Source organism: Emydura macquarii, unplaced genomic scaffold (genome assembly GCF_026122565.2).
Source record: "Emydura macquarii macquarii isolate MOO-44397 ecotype Brisbane River unplaced genomic scaffold, CSIRO-AGI_Emac_v2 contig_1876, whole genome shotgun sequence".
Classification (NCBI taxonomy): Eukaryota; Metazoa; Chordata; order Testudines; family Chelidae; genus Emydura; species Emydura macquarii.
In genome coordinates, this window is record NW_027132013.1 from 22,229,524 (window position 1) to 22,252,946 (window position 23,423).

At 42.5% G+C, this 23,423-nt stretch overlaps 1 protein-coding gene across 1 annotated transcript in view; it reads left to right on the plus strand.

The window, feature by feature from the left end:
* LOC137159679 (cytosolic phospholipase A2 epsilon-like) overlaps nt 1-21,098 on the plus strand; it is a 53,978-nt gene extending 32,880 nt beyond the window's left edge. Inside the window, exons 16-21 of the mRNA XM_067558144.1 lie at nt 5,783-5,920; nt 14,509-14,616; nt 15,280-15,471; nt 15,971-16,140; nt 18,472-18,658; nt 20,890-21,098. Of these exons, the coding sequence (XP_067414245.1) occupies nt 5,783-5,920; nt 14,509-14,616; nt 15,280-15,471; nt 15,971-16,140; nt 18,472-18,658; nt 20,890-21,098 (1,004 nt within the window). The remainder of the gene's footprint in view (nt 1-5,782; nt 5,921-14,508; nt 14,617-15,279; nt 15,472-15,970; nt 16,141-18,471; nt 18,659-20,889) is intronic.
* The last annotated feature ends 2,325 nt before the right edge of the window (nt 21,099-23,423 follow it).

A 23,423-nucleotide genomic window follows, 5' to 3' on the forward strand; every position in this document is an offset into this window, starting at 1 on the left:
TAAAAACCTCTAAAGTTGGAGATTCCACCACCTCCCTAGGTAATCCATTCCAGAGCTTCACCACCCTCCTAATGAAAAACTTTTTCCTAATGTCCAACCTAGATCTCCCTCCTTGCAACTTGAGACCGTTGCTCCTTGTTCTGTCATCTGCTACCACTGAAAAAAGCCTAGCTCCATCCTCCCTGGATCCCCCTTTCAGGTAGTTAAAGGCTGTTATCAAATCCCCCCTCATTCTTCTCTTCTGTAGGCTGAACAAGCCTAGTTCCTTCAGCCTCTCCTCATAAGTCTTATGGTCCAGCCCCCTAATCATTTTGGTTGCCCTCTGCTGGACTCTCTCTAACTTCTCCACGTCCTTTTTGTAGTGGGGGGCCCAAAACTGGACACAATATTCCAAATGCGGCCTCACCAATGCCAAATAGAGGGGAATGATCACTTCCCGTGATCTGCTGCCAATGATCCTACTAATGCAGCCCAATATGCTATTAGCCTTCTTGGCAACCAGGGCACACTGCTGACTCATATCCAGCTTCTTATCCACTATTACCCCCATGTCCTTTTCTGCAGAACTGCTGCCTAGCTCGTCGGTCCCCAGTCTGTAGCTGTGCATGGGATTCTTCCGTCCTAAGTGCAGGACTCTGCACTTGTCCTTGTTGAGCCTCATCAGATTTCTTTTGGCCCAATCCTCCAGTTTCTTTAGGTCCTTCTGTATCCTATCCCTATCTTCCATGGTATCTACCGCTCCCCCCAGCTTAATGTCATCTGCAAACTTCCTGAGGGTGCAATCTACCCCATCCTCCAAATCATTGATGAAGATGTTGAACAAAACCAGCCCCAGGACCAACCCCTGGGGCACTCCGCTTGTGACTGGCTGCCAGCTAGACATGGAGCCATTTATCACTACTCGTTGAGCCCTATGCTCTAGCCAGTTCTCTATCCATTTTATAGTCCATTCATCCAACCCATGCTACTTTAACTTGCTGATAAGAATACTGCGAGAGACCGTATCAAAAGCTTTGCTAAAGTCCAGGTATATCACGTCCACCGCTTTCCCCACATCCACAGAGCCAGTCATCTCTTCATAGAAAGCAATCAGGTTGGTCAGGCATGACTGTCCCTTGGTGAATCCGTGTTGACTGTTCCTGATTATCTTCTTCTCTTCCAAGTGCCTTAAAATGGATTCCTTGAGGACCTGCTCCATGATTTTTCCAGGGATTGAGGTGAGGCTGACTGGTCTGTAGTTCCTTGGATCTTCTTTCTTGAAGATGGGCACTATATTTGCCTTTTTCCAATCATCAGGGACCTCCCCCAGTTGCCACGAGCTTTCAAAGATAATAGCTAATGGTTCTGAAATCACATCAGCCAACTCCCTCAGCACCCTCGGGTGCATTGCATCTGGCCTCATGGACTTCTGTATGTCTAATCTTTCTAAATAGTCTCGGACCTGTTCCTTTAGCACTGCGGGATGTTCACCTCCTTCCCATTCTGTGCCACTCAGTGCAGCAGTCTGGGAGCTGACCTTGTCTGTGAAGACAGAGGCAAAAAAGGCATTGAGTACCTCAGCTTTCTCCACATCCTCTGTCACTAGGTTGCCTCCCCCATTCTGTAAGGGGCCCACACTTTCCCTAATCTTCCTCTTGTTGGTAACATACCTGTAGAAACCCTTCTTGTTCCCCTTCATATCCCTTGCTAGCTGCAACTCTAATTGTGCTTTGGCCTTCCTGATTTCATTCCTGCACATTCGAGCAGTATTTTTATAATCCTCCCTAGTCATCTGACCAAGCTTCCACTTCTTGTAAGCTTCTTTTTTGTGTTTAAATTCACCAAAGACTTCTTTGTTAAGCCAAGTTGGACACCTACCATATTTGCTATTCTTTCTGCACATCGAGATGGTTTGTTCCTGTGCCCTCTATAAGGTTTCTTTAAAATACAGCCAGCTCTCTTGGATTCCTTTCCCCCTCATATTAGCCTCCCAAGGGATCCTGCCCATCAGGACTCCCTGAGGGAGTCAAAGTCTGCTTTTTTTGAAGTCCAGGGTCCGTATCCTGCTGTTCTCCTTTCTTCCTTTTGTCAGGATCCTGAACTCGACCATCTCATGGTCACTGCTGCCTAGGTTGCCACCCACTTCTACTTCCCCTACCAAATCTTCCGTGTTTGTGAGCAGCAGGTCAAGAGAAGCATGGCCCCTAGTTGGCTGCTCCAGCACTTTCACCAGGAAGTTATCCGCAACACTTTCCAAAAACTTCCTGGATTGTTTGTGCTCTGCTGTATTGCCCTTCCAGCAGATGTCAGGGTGATTGAAGTCCCCCATGAGAATCAGGTCCTGTGAACTGGAAACTTTCCCTGTTGTCTTTTGAGTCCTGACTTGGACCAAAAGTGAAAGTTCAATTGTAGCACAGGACATGTCAAGTTCACTATTCATCCTCACTATAAAAAAAGTACCAGAAATCTTTGGACAGAGATTTCTAGACACATTTTGTAGAATCAGGAAGGTCTGAGATGTCTCAGATAAACCTGTGAAGCTTTGCAGTGCCAGTCAAATCCATATCTCATCTATCACTGGTTTAACCATGCTTGTTTAGTATGAATAGTCAAGAGGAGAGAAACCAAATAGAAATACTGGGCTCCCTATCACTGTTAGCCTGGAGGAAATAACCTTTACCTCAACTATATTATATGTCTGTTGTATCTGAGGATGATGATACAGCATTGCGTGTGTTATCATGTTGATGTATAGTTCCAATCTGTGAGGAGCATGAACAGATGTCACATAGGAATGTGTAGGTTCCCACTGAAGACTTGGTATGATGGTTTCCTTTTTTAAAAATCTCTTTTTTGCATATGTCTTCCTTAAAGTGTTTACAACCTTTTCTGATAGTTGATCTCCATTCAGGTCTCTCCTTGGCTACATCTTCAAAGTTTTCACTATTTATGCTGCATATGGTCAGATTCTGCTTAAGGATGTCTTTGAAGTGTTTTTGTTGACCACCCTTCGTGCATTTTCCAAGTGTCAGCTCACACAGAGAGCTTTTTTCGAGAGACTGTCATTCCCTGTTCTGATAGCATGAGCTGTCCATCTAAGCTGAGCTCTGAAGATCATTGCTTCAATGTTGTTTGGTTTTGTTTTTCCAAGGAAGTTAGTTTGACACTTTGTCTTGCCATTGGACCATCAGAATAGAGCAGAGACAATGCATATGAAATTTTTCAAGTTGCTTAATGTATCTGAGGTAGACTGTCCGTGTTTCACACCCATATAAAAGAGATGTTATCTCTGCTGCATTGTATATCAATTTTGTTGAGGTTTGATGTGTAGATTGAGTATCCTATGGCAAAGCCTGGCAAAGACCTGACTTGTCTTTCATATTCTATTTGACATTTTTGATACAAGGAACTGTCATTTGATATGGTACTGCCAAGGTATATAAAAAGATTGACGGTCTTAGTTGTGTACCGTCAATGGTGATGTTTGGCTCAATAGTAATGGTTGATTGAGTTGGTTGGAAAAGGACTTCAGTTTTTTCCAGGCTGAGTTCCTCAGGAGCTTTTATCTTTGCAGTAAGCCTTCAGAGACTGAAGAGTTATCAATTCTGTACCTTATGCAAATGCCCTTTTGAAAGTTGTCCATTGCATAATTCAAAATGGCTGCAAAGACGAGACCAAAAAAGGCCAGTGCCAGCATGCAGCCATATTTCACTGCATTAGATATGGGAAATAATTTAGAGAAGCCCCCATCAGAGAGTACTTGATCAGCCATATCTGTGGAATTGCTGTATGATGTCAACAAATTTGGTGGGGAAGCCAAACATTTCTAGAATTTTCCAAGATCATTTCTACTCACCTTGTCAAATGCTTTTTTAAGTCAACAAAGACCAGCAGTGTTTTGTTTAATGCATTTTTCCTGAATCTGTCTCACAACAAAAATCATGTCAGTGGTGCTCCAACCTGTTCTAAATCCACACTGGATCTCTGGTAGAAACTCCTGTGATACTGTTTCCACAAGCTGATTGAGCAAAATGCAGGCAAGGATTTTACTATCTATAGATATCAGGGAGATATCCTGGTAGTTACCACAGTCAGATTTGTTGCCTTTATTGTTGTATAGATTCACTATGATTGCATTTTTGAAGTCCTGAGGAATTTCCTTGACTTCCCAGATATCCTAAACGATTTTGTGTAAGATAGTTGACAGTTTTGGGGCTTGTGAAGTTGAAAGTTTTCAGCTGGGATGCTGCCTTTACCTGGTGATTTACCTCAAACTTCCTTTGTTTGACAGTTTTTTGCACATCCTCAGTGGTAGACGGCTGGTCAGATTCTTTACATATGGGGTGCTGGGTTAGTTCCTCTAGCACCTGTTGGTTGGCCATAGAGGGATGGTTGTGTAGCTCAGTAAAGTTCTGTACCTATCTTTCAGAGATCCCTCTTTGTCTTTGATAAAGGTAGATCCATCTGAATGGATGAATTTCAGTGGAGCTAATCTGAATTTCAGTGGGCCATAAAATGGCCTTTGGGGAATCATAAGACAGTATTGGTGTATCGTTGTATTTCTTCTGCTTTCTTTTCCCACCAGTTATTCTGGAGATTATGAAGGTGTCTTTGATCCTTAGTTTGCAGGTATTTTGATGCATCTTTCTTTGATGTTGATTCTTTGTCATTCTGCCAAGATATATCCTCAAGGAAAAGAATGATATGTTTCTTTTTTATTTCATCGTCAGTTTAATATAACCAATTCTGGTGCCATCTTTGATTTTTTGCCTAGAGTTTCTTCTGAGGCTTGAAGAATGACTGACTGATTTGAATATACTCCACTTTTTGAGTGCATTATTGGGTGGCGATGTAAGGCTATCATATTTTCCCTCCAAGTTTTCCTTTAGCTTTTGTTGATGAAATGGATGTCTGCTTTGTTTTGTTCAATTTTGATTTACTCTGTTCAGCATTGTTTCACTGAGGGGCAAGAGCAAATAAATTAAAAATGGCTACGATCATTCTGTTGTCTGTTCAACAGTTTGCACCTTGCACTGCTCTGGTGATCTTGATGTCTCTGTTATTTGCTGTATCATGCCTAGTCAATCAGGTGACAGTGCTTTCATCTTGAATGCATCCGAGAGGTTTTATGTTTGTTTTCTTGTCTGAAGATTGTGTTAATAATGATGAAGTCATGCTCAGGACACTTGCTAAATAGGGAGAGACCATTGCTGTTTATTTTTCTGACTCCATTGTTCTTTATTACACCATTTCAAACCTCATTATCTTTTCCAATCTGGCATTCAAGTCTTCCAGAAGTATGAGCTTCTCTTCACTGGATATAGATTTAATTATGTCATCCAAATCAGAATAGGACTGTTCCTTTGTTTGTTCTAAGTGCCTATCCTCCAACAATGACAAGTACAGAAGACTCTCAGAGCATGATTTGCCAATGGAAGTTGAGCTATATAAGACTTTAGAGAAGAAAAATTAAAGCTTTGTATTTATGGCTTTGTTCAGTCCAAGGCTCCTCTCACCCCCAAATTGCTGTATTAATGGACCTCAGTCCATACATGGAGGGGGACCATCTCCTGCCAGTGTACGAGGAAAATTTGCTTTCTAGGCTCATTGGCATTGCATCCAATATTAAATAGAAATATAGTGAATGACAAAATTTGATAGTTTGTAAATTATAATTAAACACAAAGAAATTGATGCTGGAAGGTGTATTCCACTTGATTATTTTTCTAGTCATCTGATATGAGTGTCTTTTTCCACAGTCAAGGCACTGCAGTAAAAATTTTTTTTGTTGCTCTTATAATAGAATGGTTGGAGTTCACTCCATATGAGGTGGGATTCTGGAAATATGGAGCATTTATTCATTCAGAAGATTTTGGAAGTGAATTTTTCATGGGACGACTGATGAAGAGGTTCCCAGAATCCCGGATTTGCTACCTAGAAGGTGACTCTTATCTAAAGCAAATGTTAACCTAATAATTATACACTCAACTGTATTCTTAGGTAGTGGTGAACAAATGATCTTTGTTTTTTGAGTGATGTCCCCATGGGTGCTCCACTGTAGGTGTGAAAACAGCTTTATATCTGGAGTCAGAGATCTTCAACAGCAGTGCCTGTTGGTCCACATATGCGCACCTCCCCTGCTTTGTGCAGTGCATGGGAAGTATATATAGTGCTGTGCAGTCTCAGTTCTTTCTCTACCACCTGCGATCTGGAACAGGACCCTTAGAAGAGCCTATTTTTTGTCTTCTCCTTAGATAGTTCTGTAGTGAACACTCCTTTAGGTAATTAAGTAGTTAGTTCTTTATTTTTTTCCTTTTTCTTCTTTCAAAAAAAAACATTAAAATTGTCATTAGTATTAATTTTTTCCTACTACTTAATTTTAATTTCTACAACCTTAGTCTTTAGAATAGTGTAGGTTTCTGTTTTCCTGCTTCCTGCCCTTCCTGGTTGGGAAGCTATTACCTCACCCTTAGGCCTGGTTCTCCAAGATTTAAGAGGTGCTTCTCCTGTGGGGCCACCTTCCTGATAATGGATGGCCACACAGAGTGTATTCGTTTTTGGGGCGAGGAACACGTTCTTCAGAAGTGCTCCCATGGCTTTGATTTAAAACCTAGAGCAAGGAAGGACAGGGACATCAGACTTAAATTGCTCCTGATAGAGAAGTCCCTCCGATCCTGGCTCACACTCCTCCCTGGAGAGGCCCTCACGATCATCAAGATCGACTATCAATCCTCACTCTCCACACCCAACTAAGAGAAACATATTCTCTGACTGGGCTGAGGGTAAGAAGAGAGCAACCCCCTCTTCAACCCCTGAGGCACAAACCCCAAAAATTTGGTCCCCAGCTAGATCCGTGATGTCAACGGCTTCTGACAAGGAGCAGGGTGCTGGAAAGAAACTGAGTTTCTCAGCCTCTAAGACAGATTGAAAGACCATTCTATGGCACATCTCCAGCTATTGGTACCACCGCTGGCACCAGGTAAGTCATTGGCACTGTTGAAGATGCTGGCATCAACCTCAAACACTGCTATGCCATCAGCTCTGAAAAAAATCTCTGGAGCCACCTGCTGCCCTTGCTGAAAAACACATCATGGCACCATTTACGACAGCGGCACCACTGATGCCATATGCATCACAGGAGTTCAGATAGATATCAGACCTAAGAGTATCTGATACTCCAGAGTCTCCACTCCTTAAACAAGACTTACCTAAAGTCTCATAGTCACCTGAGTCAAGTTGTGCCTCACTCTCTTCAACGGGATCGGCTCCCCCCTTCCCAAGTGATGCACAGTAAGAGGAGGAGGAGTATGCTGAATCTATTGCCCCATCAACATCGTGGCAAATATTGCCAGCCTTGCAAATTTACCCTTCAACACCTCAGGGTACCCATTCCTGTCAAGATCCTCCCTGGATGCAACCACACATTCCTCTTCCACCTAACTGGCTATACTGAGACCTTTGGGCCATGTATAGGGCTCAATTTGGTAACCCACCAGCATGGCAGATACAACATCCTCCATCTATTCCATCCTCAACAATCTCTTTACCTCCAGATGTACAGCCTCCACAAGCACAAGAGGAAGAACCAGTGCAGGAGCATGAAGAGGAACATGAGGACGATCAAGAGGAAGAGGCACCACTGGCCCTGCACTTCCGATCATCCTCACCTGATGAGGCCATCATGCCACTGCCTTCTACTGCAGCCAATGATTTTAGACATTTTCAGGGCTTGTTCCAGAGAGTGGCTGATGCTCTACACATACAACTGGAGGAGGTTAAAGAACAGCAGCATGAACTGGTTGACATTCTCCATACCTCCTTGGAAGCAAAAATCGCACTACTTGTCAATAGTGCACAACTCAAACCAGCCAATCTTTTATGGCAGACCCCATCCTCTATCCCGCCTACATGCAAACATGCGGATAGAAAATACTAGGTATGCTCAAAGAACGGTGAGTTGTTATTTTCACACCCAGCTCTGAACTGCTTCTTTGTTAATGCGGTGCAAGAAAAGCAAGAAAAGAAAAATTGGTATTGCCAATCCCAATCCCAATCTGCCCATCCTGACTGGGATTGAAAACTATTAGATTTATTTGGGAGAAAATCTTACTTCTCCACCACCCTCCATCTTAGAATTTCAAACTACAAGGCCCCCATGGCGAAATACAATTATATTAACTACTCCAAACTGGGTGAGTTATGTCAACACCCCTAGAGTTTAAAAAGAAGCAATTCTTGCCCCTAATAGCAGAAGGCCATCTCATAGCCTGCATAGCTCTTCAAGCCTCCTTGGACTCAGCCGACATGGCAGCTCTATCCATTGCTACCGCAGTAGTAACGTGGCGAGCATTCTGGCTACATCTCTCAGGATTCCCCAAGGAGGTACAAGCAATGGTTGAAGACCTACTGTTTGAAGGACAAAAATTGTTCCCGAGCATACCGATAATGCACTACACTCGCTAAAGGATTCCTGAGCTACACTCAGATCTCTGGGTATATACATTCTGCAGCCAAAGAGGAGATCAGGGAAATACCAACTTCCCCCAAGATCCTAGCCTCAACATTACTATCTGCAGTGACAGTTCGATGTCAATACCCTCCCAATACACAATAATCGCAGACAAACCGCTGCTCAAGGGATGTCTCGTACACCTTGCAATAAACAACAATTTTGAAGGTGTGGTTGACAGCCAGAGAACATCCCCTCTGTTCCACCTGTTCCCACCACCTATGACATCACAAACAGACCACCATTTTGGCAACTAATTAGCTCCATTCCTATCATCTTAGATGCTTTTCACTTTGGACAAATGGGACCTGGGTAATCAAGGAAGGATATTCCATCCCCTTCCTAACTGTGCCATCCTACCAACCCCCATCCCTCTCCCTCTTCAGGAACCCCTCTCACGAATCCCTCCTCAGAGAGGAAGTAAACCATCTTCTGCATCTGGGAGCCATAGAGCCAATCACTGTACCACACAGAGGACGAGGATTTTACTCTCTCTGCTTCCTGGTTCAGAAGAAATCCAGCAGTTGGCCTCCTATTCTGGACCTTCGCAACCTAAATAAGTTTGCCAAACTGCAGTGATTGAAGATGGTCACCCTCTCCACCATCATACCAGCACCGGAACACGGTGACTGGCTCTCGGCCCTCGACCTACAGGATGCATACTTCCATATCACTGTACATCCCACTCACAGACATTTCCTATGATTCACAATGGACAACAACCACTTCCAGTACAAAGTACTGCCCTTTGGCCTATCAATAGCACCACAAGTTTTTTTCCAAAGTACTCGCAGTGATTGCAGCCCCTTAAGAAAGAGGAATCACAATCTTCCCGTACTTGGACAATTGCCTCCTCAAAGCTCCACCTGAGGACAAAGTGTTCTGAGTGGTTCACACAGCGATGAACGTTTTCAAAAGCTTAGGTCACCTTGAGACTGGTGCAAACATTGGAATTCATGGGTGCTCAACTTGACGCGATACAAGCAAGAGCATTTCTGCTGCCTCACAGGTTCACAGCCATAACAGATCTCATCTCAAACACACAAGCGTGCACCCAAATTTCAGCACACACATACCTCCAGCTCTTGGGACACATGACAGCAGGCACTTTCATGATCAGACATACGGGGTTACATATGCAATGTCTCCAGGGCTGACTCTGCACTGTGTACCTTCCTCACAAACACAGCATGCAGAAGCTATTGTCCGTGCTGAGATAAGTCAAGGACTCTCTGCTCTGGTGGACACATCCCAGCAATGTTTGTGCCGGGATCCCCTTTCTCCAACCCTCACCTACCATGATTTTAACCACTGATGCCTCCCTCATTGGCTGGGGAGTACATTTGCTCAAACACAGGATACAGGGCAGATGGACACCCTTCATATCAACCTTTTAGAACTTGGAGCAGTTTGCAACGCCTATTGATGTTTCTTATCACTCCTCAAACATCAGACGATACAAGTAGTGACAGACAATCTTGCCTGCATGTATTATATCAAGAGGCAGGGAGGAGCGAGATCCCATTCTCTATGTTTGGAAGCAATCAAGTTATGAAACTTTTTGTATCCAAAACAACATTTCCATTTCAGCTGTATACCTTTTTAGGCATCAGACCATCATGGCAGACACATTGAGCAGGACCTTTTTCTCACAAACATAAATGGGAACTAAACATGAGAGCACTCAAACAGTTTTCCATCAATGGGGCTGTTCTACCATAGGCCTGTTTGCCACCAACAGAACACCTGTTGCCCCCACTTTTACACCAGAGCAGGTCTGGGACGAGGATCTATGCGAGATGGTTTTCTCATGACTTGGAATGGACTATATACATTCCCCGCTTTTCCCTCCTGTTCCAAATCTTATGCAAAATACAGGAAAACTGATCTCACATCATAATAGCCCCAACATGGCCTCGATAAGTATGCTACGCCTATCTGCTTCATATGATGCTATGCCGGCTTATCAATCTTTCTTCAGCATTATGGTCCCTTTCACAGGACACTGGGCATATTCGTCACCCCAACCTGCAAACATTCCATCTGAAAGCGTGCCGCCTCCTTGGTTCAGCAGTTCGGAAGTAGCCTGCTCTGACCTAGTAAAATGCATCTTATTACATAGCAGACATGACACTGCTAGATGCACATACACACATAAATGGAATAGATTTCAACATTAGTGCGCACCTACAAGTATCGAGTCAGTTCACGTCCTGTTACCACTCATTCTGGACTACCTCCTCCAACTCACATAGGGTGGACTGGCCAACAGCTCAGTTAGAGTACACCTGGATGCTGTCACTACCTTTCATCATCCTATTGAAGGATATGTGGTATTCACCCCCCCTTGTTAAGTGGCATTAAAAATCTATATCCACAGATACGAGCCCCCCCCATGTGGGACCCAAACCTAGTCTTACGATCTTTGATGAGACCCTCCCCCCCATTTGAACCAATGGCAACATGCTCGCATTTACATCCGGCTATGAAAACTGCCTTTCTCATTGCCATCACATCTGCCTGAAATCTTGCCCCTCAGGGCACACCCGCCATATACTGTTTCATAAGGACAAAGTGACACTTCGTCCACATCCCAAATTTATGCCCAAAGTCACACCATCTTTTCTTTTGAACCAACCTATACACCTCCCCAACTTTTCCCCCAAACAACATAGTAATCAATGAGACGCAGCTCTCCATACACTGGACTTAAGGCGTGCATTATCATTCTACTTGGATAGAACTAGACCATGCAGAAATCACCATGTCAGTTCATATTCACCACAGAGAGGTCCAAGGGTGATGCTATACAGAAACAGCACCTCTCTAAATGGATTTCACAATGCATATGCCCCTCATATGAACTCCATAATGAACAGGCTCCTACCTTGATAAGAACACTCTCCAGGTGAGCATTGTCAACTTCCATTGCATTTCTTAACAAAGTTCCAATTATTGACATATGCCAGGCGTCCACACAGGCATCCTCAGATACATTTGGCCAACACTACTCCATTATGCAGGATTCTTCTACCAACACTATCCTTGGACATACAGTCCTATCCCCTGCTATGCAAGCCACTCCGAAGCCCCAACCTTCCAGCTAGAGGCACTGCTTTGTAGTCATCTACATTGGAATACCCATGGGGACATCATTCAAAGAAGAAGAGAGGATTACTCACCTTGTACAGTAACTGAGGTTCTTCGAGATGTGTGTTCCCAGGGGTGCTCCTCTACTCACCCTCCTCCCCTCTGCTTTGCAACGTAACATATGGGCTCTGCGGCAGAGAAGACATTGAGGGCGGTCAAACTGCACAGTGCTATATATACTTCCTGTGCACTGTGCAAGGCAGGGGAGGTGCGCACGTGTGGTCTGATGGGCACTGCTGTTGAAGATCTTCCACTCCAGATACGAAGGTGCTGTTGCGCCTACAGTGGAGCACCCATAGGGGGGGGACACATCTCGAAGAACCTCATTTATTGCAGAAGTTGAGTAAGTCTCTATTTACTGGTGACACTGGTGCAGAATCACCTGCCAGAAATGTCTGTATGATTTTCCATGTGAATTTAAATGGTCCTAGTATAATTAAATCCATTGTATGTTTGATTTCATTGGGTTATGAAACCAGACGACTCCTGTCATAGGGCAGCTGCTAGATTCTATACACCTTTACTTGAGTTGATTTGTCCAACACTGGTATTTGCTACCTTTTATATCCCAAGTATTTGGAATTCAGCCCTTTTCAGGAGAGGTCTGCTCGGGTCTAGTTTTAAACCCTGACTTGAAACCGACCAGATCGCAGCCAATCTGAACCTGACCTGAACTTGAGATCGTTGTTTTCATACCTGACCTGAACCCAACTCTTGCAGTCAGGTCCTGTTGGGTTTGGGTCAGGTTGCAAGGGTTTAGTGTGTAATGGGGGTGGAGAAGACATGGATGAGAACAGGGGGTAAATGGTGCCATCGCATGCAGAGCCAACAGTTAGTGCATCCCTTGTGGCTGTGTCCCAGGGGGGTGGGAGAGAAGAGGGAGGATGGTGCTAGTAGCTGGAGAGGCAGAGGTGCTGCATTGCAATACATGCTGGGTGAGCCAGTAGCTGAGCAGCAGGCAGATGGGCAGGGTGGGTGGAGTTGGCTGCTGGTCTTGCTTGCCCTGTTGGCTCCTTTGTTCACACCAAGCACACATGTTCATGTGGGGCTGGTCATAGGCGTGCGCAGCACATTGAATTAGGTGTGAACCCAGGGAATTTACATTAGGGTGTGCACATTTTCATTTGGGTGTGCACCCAGGTATTCAGGTAATCTTTATGAGGGGTGTCAAATTTAACTCCACTGGCGGGTAATACAATTCTTGCAGCGTCTTAGTTGCCACCGAAAAAAGATTCGCGGGCTGGTGACAAAGGTTATGTGTGAATCTCCTGCATTAAGTTGTGCTGTGCTCATGCCTTTGGGGTTGGTCCTGCTCACTTATGCACAGTCCCCAGATTCTCCAGCTTGTAGGTGGCAGCTGGGGGGGGGGGGGAGGGTGAGGGGGAGAGGTGGCACTGGGGAGCAGTGGCTGGCAGGGCTGGAGGACAGGGAGGGGTTAGAGTTTGCCACTCCCTGCTGCCTCATAATCACTGGTACTTTTTGCCCCCATTTTAGCTTTCGTGGTGCTGAGTGTCTCCATGAGGCCCTGGGGCCCCTCAGTGCATGAGGTGGGGCATTGCATCCACTATGGGGCATGCAAAGTTTGTGTCTCTGCAGCAGGCATGGCTGCTTCCCCTTCAGCATCATTGTTGGCTGCCCTGAGCCTGGTGCAGTTCCTTTTTCAGTCTCTGAGCGGCTGCCAGACTCCCCAGCATCATGCCCCATCTGTGATGGCTCCACACTTGGCTTCCCTGCCCAGAACTGCAGCGGCACTGGGGTGACCCCCCCTGCTCCCCACACCGCCTGCTGCTGGTGCTGCCATGCAGTCAATGGGCAGCCTGCGCAGGCGAGCCACGTGTGGAGTTGCCTGCAAGGAAGAAGGGCAGGATTTTGCTTCCTGCAGCTGCTGTACAGTCCCAGGGAGGGAAGGATGGATGGAGGCACAGGGGCAGCAGGGTTGGGTGCAGGAGGCGAGGCGTGGCATGATAATGTGAAGCAAGGTCTCTTTCTCATTACAGTGTTGCCCTCTGCAGACTCAGGTCTACTCAGGCCTAATTTTAAAGCCTGACCCAAACGTGACCCGAACCTGAGCCTTTCGAGTTGTTTTCATATCTGACCTGACCCAAACCTGACACTTGTAGTCCAGTTCGGGTCAGGCTGCAAGGGTGTACTTGGCAGCATAGTCCTACTGCTAAATTTTAACTACAGCTTGCCAGAAAATGTTCATCAAAACAAGATTTTGACCAAAAATGAAACAAAATGTTTTTGACTATTCTTTTCCCCTCAGCTCTTATTTTAAACTTGATGAATATAGTAACATAACATTGAAGCATAGCCTAATAAATACCAACATACTTAAGCAGAACAGTAATGTTCTGAAACAGTGTAAGAGAAAACATCTTTTTTAATGCAATCTTCAGAGAGCTAATATTGTTACTCAGTTAAATAATAGATGCAAAGGGAGAGAGAAATTGAGATATTAAAAAAGGAGCAAAAGGTATGTATGTTTTTCTGATGAAATATGATGAAGCTGTAAAGCTAAGAGGGGAAGATAACATGAAAACTGCCACCCTTCTGTTCTTGAACAATTTAATATTTTCTGTGTCTGAGTACTTGGAATTAGTTAGCATTTAAAGTCCCTATAGCCAAGGTAGTTACAACAGTAGCTCAGAGAGGCCCCAGCCTTGCAAACACTTGATTTCAATGGGAATACTCATGGAAATAAGATTAAACATATTGGGAAGTGTTTGCAGTATTGGAACTATGCCCAGAAAGATGTCTATAAAATTTGAAAGGAAATGTTCAAGAGGTAGGACAAAAGGCAATTTTCGGTTAAAATGATTCCATGACTTCATCCATTTAGTTAGCATTGAATCTCTTTCACTTTACAGGTATGTGGAGCGGTGTATTTTCCTTGGACGTGATGTATTTCTGGAATTTGGCCTTTGATTCAGAGGACTTCTGGTACAGATGGACCCGAGACCGTGTAAAAGACATTGGTAGGTGGTTTATCTTTATCTCATTCACCTGTTGTTTTTGTTTTTCTATACTTGGTACTCCACAGTTATCTGATATATAAATAATGCACACTAGTTTTGAAGGGTTTTTTGAGCCTTACTGCAAAGGTAGCATGGTCAGAGGGGAAAGAGCAGAAAAAGAATGAGGGTCTTCTATTGTTGTAAAGCAATCTCTTTGCTTGATTTAGGAGCTGCTTTGCCTTGAGCAGGGGGATACAAAGCATGTAGGTAATATTGTAGGTAATCTCCAAGTTACCGCCTCAAAAATTCAGGAGGCAGTGTTGTCTTCATAGGGGGCCCTTGACTCTGCATGCTAATCCCTGCACCATACACCAAAATAAATAAATGGGGCATCATTCTGGTTAAGTCTAAAATATTATAATTTAATTGCAGCCTTAATGTTATATTTGTGGGTAGTAGTTCATTTAATTTACTGGTTTTTGGTGAGGTTTGTTTATCATTTTGCTTCCACTCTGGGTTTTATTGGGACCTGTGGCCTTAACTTATTACAGCTATCCTTTTTATGGGGTGGCCAGAAATTCAATTTATGAATGACTGCATTATTATTATTTATTGCTGCAGAGAACCACCCCCATAATTAATCTATACAAACTGAGAATTTTAGAATTTTTTTCCCTTCTGCAGAGGAAGATCCTGTTCTGCCCACAAATCCTCAGGAGATAGAGACTCGCTTGCTGACTCCTCCAGGCCCCCTTTCTGCAGCTTTCCGAGATGTCTTAACAGGGCGCCCAACAATTGCAGAATTCCCCAATTTCCTAAGGGGCTTCCAGATGCACAAGGAGTACCTGGAGAATGAGCAATTTTCTACATGGAAAGGCACAGTAATAAAGCATGATTTGCAGTGGTATATTTTGAGATGGTTTGGAATGCAATGAGGGAGAGCTGCATGGTGTGGAGATTATGTGGGTTTAATTTTTAAATTCCACATCCCCTTCTTCAAGCACCGCTGTTTGAGGCTAATTTTGAACTAAAGTTCAATCTGTTGGACTGTACGATGCTGAATGTTCATAGTGAAATTGCTTTGGTGGGTCTCAGTTAATTTTTTGTAGGGTTATGTGTCACCAGGCAAAGTGACTTTATAGTTGGGGAGGGCCAGAATAGGTAGACAAAAAGGTTGAAACAGTGTGAGAAGTATAAGAGGGGAATGAAAAACAAGATACTTGTTCTATGTCAAAGTTATTGTGGTGCAACAGTATGTCAACAACCAAAGGAGGGGCAGAATTCTTCTTTTTTTCTCTTTGACTCCTTTACTGTCATCAGGGAAGCAGCTCATCTGTTCTTATGGTAGTTCTAACAAAAAATGTTTGTATTTCAGACACTGTGCTAGACACTTACCCTAACAAACTGATTGAAACAGCTCAGCACCCTCTATCGCTGACAGATACTGGATTTTATATCAATACCAGTTACCCACCACTCTTGATACCTCAGAGGAAAGTGGATGTCATCCTGCATTTAAATTACAGTGGAGGATCACAGACATTGGTGAGAAGAGTCGAATTATCCCTTGGTTTTTCCATTGTAGCCATTTGCCTCAAAATCCTTTAGCATTTAGTAGTCAAAAGGACTAACTTTCCAATATTAGAAGTGGAAATTGATTTCAGAAGAATTAAACTTCATTTAGTTTGCACTATTAGTTTGACAATGGCACATCTCCTTGTTTCAGAAATTGTGGCCTAAATTCTCTACTTAATTGAAGCTATCTATGCTTCTAATTCTCTGTTTAAATTCTTAAATCTGACAATGGCTAATCTGATAAACAGAAAACTATGGCCATCAGAATTAAGGACAATAAAGAGGAGCTTTTAAAGTATTTTGGGAACACAAGAAATCCTAACAATGGAACTGGTCTATTACTAGTTGGAAATGGTAGAATTGTCAATAATAATGCAGAAAAATAGAAGTGTTTGATAAATATTTCTGTTCTGTGTTTTGCATTTGAAGCAGGACTTAATTCAGGGAAGTACTATGGCCTGTGTTATGCAGGAGATTAGATAATAGATTATCACAATTGTCCCTTCTGGCCTTAAAATTAATGAATCTATGCTATTCTAATAGATTTAGGTAAGATATTTTATGAAGATATTCTCAGTTTCTCAGTAATTTTCTAGTAAAACTGGGATAAGTTATTGGCAGGCACATGCAATAAGAGTAAGTAGTTATAAAGGCTGATCAAAACTTTTTGTGCAGAAAATTTACCTACCAAAAAGTACACTTTTATGGAAATTGAAATATTTTGTGGGGAATCTCAAGTGACAAATTAACATTTATTAACATTTTGAAATGAAACTAATGTTTTCATTTTATTTCAATTTACATCGTTGTGCCATTTCAATTTTTTGACTTATAAAAATCGTAACAAAACAACATTTTATTTCAAAATGGTAGCTTGAAATTACAGTTTTAATTTTAGACTTAAAACATTTCATTTTGGAAACAAAGTAACATTTTAAGTTCTATTCTGCATAGGTTTTCAAACTATGCTCATCACCACAGTATCTGAGTGCCTTCCAGTACTGCATTAAGCAATGTGACTACAAATCTGTCACATGCTGTTTGTTCTCTCATTTTCTCCCTGGAGGGAGAAGTGTATGGAGTGTCTTGTTTGGTAGGTGGTGATTGGTACATAAATGTATCTGTTGATTTATATTTATATTAGAGAAGGCAAGATCAAAGAAATGTACTTTGGCTTGGAGCGAAAAGTGGTAAGGTTTTTGATGGTCCTTGTTTGTGTGGGAGAGGGGAGTTCATTTCACTGTCTCGGCCCACCCCTGGAGAAGGTTGTCTTTCCTGCATAGACAAGCTTTACTCTTATTGAGGAGAGTTCCATTGTTACAAAGAAGTGAATTTGTCTAAAAGACATGAAAAATGTTGTTTTGTTTTGAAATGTTGATTCGAAACAAATTTCACTTTTAAGTAGTTCAAAACTTTCTGATTAGAAAACTGATTTTTTTAAAAATATTTTTTTTGACCAAAGCATTTCAGATGAAGATTTTTTGTTGTTCAGAATTTCTTACAGGAAAAATTTCAGGTTTCTGATCAGTTCTTATAGCTACATTGTTCATCATAAAATTATATATAAATATATATCTATTACTTACTTGTTGATTAAATGATTTGAGCTTTTCTGGCAGCTGACTCTGGGGTAGATGGGAAAATTCAATACCTTTGGACTTAAATTTCTACAAAATCAGTAACTAATTTTGCATATTATAAATAATACTGAGGAAGGATGGATTGGTAGCTGGTGCACTAGCTCAGGCTTTGGAAAGTCCAAGTTCAATTCCTTGCTCCTCACAGACTTTGTGTGACCTCGGGCAGGTCACTTAGGAGGATGAGGCACAGAAAGGCTATCTGTGAAAATGGGGATAATTGCACTTTCCTACCTCAGAGGAGTGATGTGAAACTAAATACATTAAAGATTGTGAGGTGCTCAGATACAATGGTGATGGGGCCCATGGAAGTATCTTGGAAAGATAAACACACACTTCATTCTTTCCTCTCTGAGGCTCCATATCAAAATCTACTTATGGAATCCTCTTACTCACTAGTATTTTTAAACTAATGCTTTAGTTTTCAGCTGTCTGTTACGACTGTAACTACTTTCTCACTTTGTTTAAAGCACTACAGGGAGAAAAATAAACTGCAACATCAATATTCTGTGATATATTCTTTCTCCAACATCATGTGTTCCTGTAGGAATTCCTGTGTTAACCCTTAGGTATAGAAATGTGGTTTAACATTAGTTACAGTGTTTCAGGAAATCCTGGTTTTTATCCCTTCTTTGCGTTCTAAAATCTTTGTTCTGTTACTCAGCCTCTGGACCTAATTTCGAAGTACTTCTCAGAGCAGGGAGTCCCATTCCCCAAAATCAATATAAGTGAAGAAGACAGGAAAAATCTAAAGGAGTGCTATGTGTTTGAAGATGCTGAGAGTCCAAGAGCTCCGATAGTGCTTTTTTTCCCATTAGTAAATGACACCTTCAAGAAATACAAAGCTCCTGGTAAGTTATCAGCACTTAGTAATGTTACTTAAAAGCAGGGCTTAAATTCTCATGCAGTATTTCCTGAAGCGTTCCCTTCTGAAGCTCATTCAGGGCTTTGGGCTTCAGCTGTGGAGTGGAGGGTCTTGGTTCTTTAGCCCTGTGGGACATGCTGGGGCTCATGGCTTCTGTAGTGCACCTAGGCTTGGGCCTTCAGCCCCCCGGGGTTGAAAATATTTACTGGAGCTCCACTCTGGACAGCTCTGGCTGAATTTAAGCCTTGCTAAAAATAATATCCTTGACCAGCCTGTCCTAGTCATTTCATATCTGATGACTCTCTGTTGGCTGTATCCCCCTTTCTCATTTCAAAACAATCAACCTTTCCATGGACAAGAATTACCATTTTCACTCTAAGTCAATACCACTCAACCATCCATCATTATAAGGCACAGTGCCCATTTTAGCCACACAATTCTTTCCATCTCACACACGGTGTCATCTCACTGTCTGTAAATGTAAATTAACGTAATAAAAATGCAAATCCTTAAAATGGAGGGTATGAAAAACACTATACTGTTGAAACAAAGTCAGCACCACTACAAGCTCCATTGACATCTACTGGGTTTTGGGTCTTTTACACACATTTAAAGACACTTGGGTCTGGACGGGTTCAATATTGTTGCTAAATTGTATAGTCAATTGGTTGACCATGCTTTGATTGGTTATGAAATACAGTGGAACCTCAGAGTTAACCTCCACTCCCAAGGTATTTGTGTTTGTAACTCTGAAATGTTTGTAACTCTGAACAAAGCATTATGGTTGTTCTTTCAAAAGTTTACAACTGAACATTGACGTAATACAGCTTTGAAACTTTACTATGCAGAAGTAAAACACTGCTTTCCCCTTTTTTAGAAGTTTACATGTAAGAATACTGTAATGTATTTGCTTTTATGTGTGTGTGTCTTTCTGCTGCTGCCTGATTGTGTACTTCTGGTTCCAAATGAAGTGTGTGGTTGACTAGTCAGTTCATGATTCTAGTATTCATAACTCTGAGGTTCTACTGTATACTCAAGAGACCAAATAACCAATGTCAGTCAGGTTTATTGATATAACTCAATAATAATATGGTACAGGAAAAAAGTTCTATATGATACCACTCTCTGCGAAACCATCTTATGCAACGATTCACCTTGCACTGAAGGTGTGTTGCCAAAGTTACCCCCATGAGCCATGTTTTATAACCTGCCTGTTTACAAGTAATAGGTACTGTGGATGTCATCTGAAACTAGATTTAACCGATCAGCTTTCTACCTTGATTTTCTGGTACCATGTTGTATCCCTTATCTTTTTGTTCTGAACACCTGTGTTTCAGGCACCTCCTAGGTTTGTACTAGGGTAGAAGAATCATATGTGTTACGTCTTTCCTCTGGGACATTCCAATACAGGCCTGTGAGAGTAACTCCCTTTCTGTTGCTATGGTAAAGCACTCATCTGTCCTGATCTTGACAGCTTCCTTAATTGCTGAAGCCAAAACTTACTTCAGGAAATGTAACGGGTTATGGGATACTTAGCATAAATTAGCAGGATTATATAAAAATCATAGGCTATAAAACTGTTATAATATTTGTGCTTAACTTACTAATACATATTATTTATATATATATATTCTAGCCAGCATTTATTAGTCAACAGTATCAACAACCTGCTCACTGAACGGGTCATCATTTTCCTTTTAGCGTGACCAGCCTGTGTTGGCTGGGTCATTGTTTCAGTGATTATAATAAATTTTGGAGGGGCCATTTGTCTTTCACTTTCTCTCCTGCTCTCAGTATTCCATTTTCTTTTTGCTCCCTACCATTGAGGCATCTTCCTTCGTAGCTTGTGGAAGCAGATAAGCAGCATCATGTAGGTTCCCTATAAATGATACTCAAAGGGGCTGATGTGTAGCAGGTGTTGTTACGATGGGTTCTTCCCCATCCTGACTCCATCAGCAATCTGGTTTTCATCAGTTCTGGAGAGTGGTGATGTGGAGATTGAAAAACTTGATTTTGCTAAAGATACTTGTACAGACTAGATGATCATAGCGGTCCATTATGACCTTAGAGTCTATGAATCCCTACGGCAATTAATTTTGCAAGCTATCTCACTAGAGAGAAATCTCCCTCCCTGGTCTATTATTACCTTGTTAATTGATATAAGCCCCAATCTGCAGTAATGTTTTACTGCTGAACCTTGCTACATTTTTTTCTTAGGTGTGGAACGCAGCCCCACAGAGATGGCGGAGGGGAAAGTTGATGTCTCCAGTCCCCTTTCCCCATATACTACAAGGGAGCTCTCATTCTGTGAAGAGAATTTTAACAATCTGGTGAAAATGACTGACTACAATATCCGGAATAATGAAAACTTGATTATTCAGGCCCTACGCACAGCAGTGGAACGAAAGAAACAGCAAATAAAATAGTCACTATGCAATAGACTTAATTTCCCAGGATTCTTGTGTCTTTTACTATGTAGAGAGACCAAAGCTTTCTGATGGTTTGCCAATATTATATGTAGTAGTTGTCTCATTGTGATGCCTCAGTGGACTCCAGTTCATCGCAGTTAAGTGACAGTTCAGATAAACAGACTTTGCTCAATCACATCATGAACAGGACTTTACAGATGGTTCAATCACAATCAAACTGCACATCATCAAGATTCAATTTTAGGTTTCTTTATTGTATCAGTTTATCCACAGATATACATTCATTTAAAGTTACAGAAGTGCTGCTTGCCGTGCTAATGAAATACACAAACATTAAAAAGTATTTTAACATGCTCATTCAAAAATAAAACAGCATTTAAATCATCCTTTAAAAAAAAATCAGTAATTCTGCTTTGTTTTCTGTCAGAAATGCTGCTTTGTGAACTGGAGTCTTTATAGCAAGTAAATAATCCATTTTGATGGCATTAATTCGTTGTGGACATACAGGAGAAGAGTCTGTCATTGTTGATCTGATTATTTGTCTCTGATTTTTTCAGTTGACTCTCTTTGCTGCACTTAGCACTTCGGTTTGATTGCTCTTTCGTGTTCTTACAAAAATAAACAAACCTGCAAAGTCATCACTGTCCATAAACACCATTGAGTTTGGTAGTTTTTATTTCAACTCATTTTTACCGCCAACTGTAACAGGTCCAATTCACCACTCTGGCACCTCCTGCTGGCTGTTCCAGGGACTCGCTCTGCTAGCCAGTGCGCCCTCCTTTCGTGGTGCTTCGCCTGTCGTTTCATTTGCTCCTGGACCTATGTCTCTCTCAGGACCGTGGCGTCCTTTCATGACATGGCCCTCCAGCTGTGCTCCCCTCTTCTAGGAGCTGCCTCTGCAATCCTTGTCCAGCCACTTCCCTTAGTGGCGACTGCCATCTACTATTTGGCCACTTCCCCAGTGGCAGGGCAGAGGGAGACCCGAGTCTGCCCACTACTCTGGGTGCTGGCCCAGGAACCCTATAGAAGGCAGCTTCTTGCTGCATTCCCTCCAACTCCTCAGTCCATTTCTCTAGGCCCACTTCCTCCAGTCCCCCAGAACCTTCTCCGCGCTTGCTTCAGCCTGCAAATCCCTGCAGTCAACCTGGAGTTCTCCTTAGCTCCCCTGACCTCTGCTTCCAGGGTCTGTTACTTTGGGGCAGCCCCACAGCAGGACAGCACTGGGGCTGTGGCTGTGTTCTCTTTTTTTGTGGAGAATGATGCATTTTTTTGGTTTTCATTCAGAATGAAATGAAATTTTGAAATATCAAAATCCTCCACACAACTGCACATCTTTCTTCAACTTCTATTTTATAACTCTCCCACAAACTTCAGGTAGTGGCCACGGTTGAAAATAGGATCCAGTATGGCATGTCCTATAGTTCAGTGTTCCCTTGAAAAAGGGTGAAGATTCCACTGCTGGAAAAAAGAAGCACAGTAACATTCTGTTCTTGCTGCCTCTGAGGGGATTCTGTCCAGACAAAGTTGCTATTGGGGAATGCTGTATCCTCCACAGCTTGCAGAATTCATCCCTGCACCAGCACGAGGGCAAGCACAAGAACAAAGGAGCTGCTGAGCAGTGCTGGGAGCTGCCATTTTCTTCCCATGGGCTGCTGAGGCTGATGGAGTGCATGTGAGGGTGAAGCTGTTAGGAGCAAGAACTCAAAGGAAGGGCTCTGGTTGTTGGCAGCTTACAAGGTTGGCAGGTGGGAATGCAGTTAGGAGGAATTGTGTTTTTTCAGAAAATTCACTGTTACAAACTTAAAGGCTAAAAGAGTTTAATAAAAATCCAAGCTTAGATTAGAAGTAGAAGAGCTTGTAACATTCATTAGACCTCTAGTGGAAGTTCTAATATGGTTAGAGATTGCCTCTCATAACACAACCTTTTGCACTCCAGTTTAAACAGTCCTGTCCACTAGTTCTGATGGAGTTTAATGTGCAAAATAAGTCTGAAATTTTGGGATTAATTTAATTTGATTTGAGTTTGAGTGGACTGCACCTCTGTACCCCAAAAATAACAAACCCCCAACCAGCCCAGTTTTCCAAAAGTAATACTACTTCTACTAAAGTCTGTCTAAAAGTCTGATTCCTCTTCACTTTTAAGACCCTTCATGGCCTATCCCTCCTCTTCCCTTTCTTCATCTCTTATATGGGAGTCATCAACTCCCACTTCAAAATTTTTGAAAAAGGACCTTCATACTTGCCCCATGATAGCTTTTATGCATGAAAGGAGTGTTCCATAAATATCTGCAAAACCACCTCACTATCCTCCTTCAAACTCTT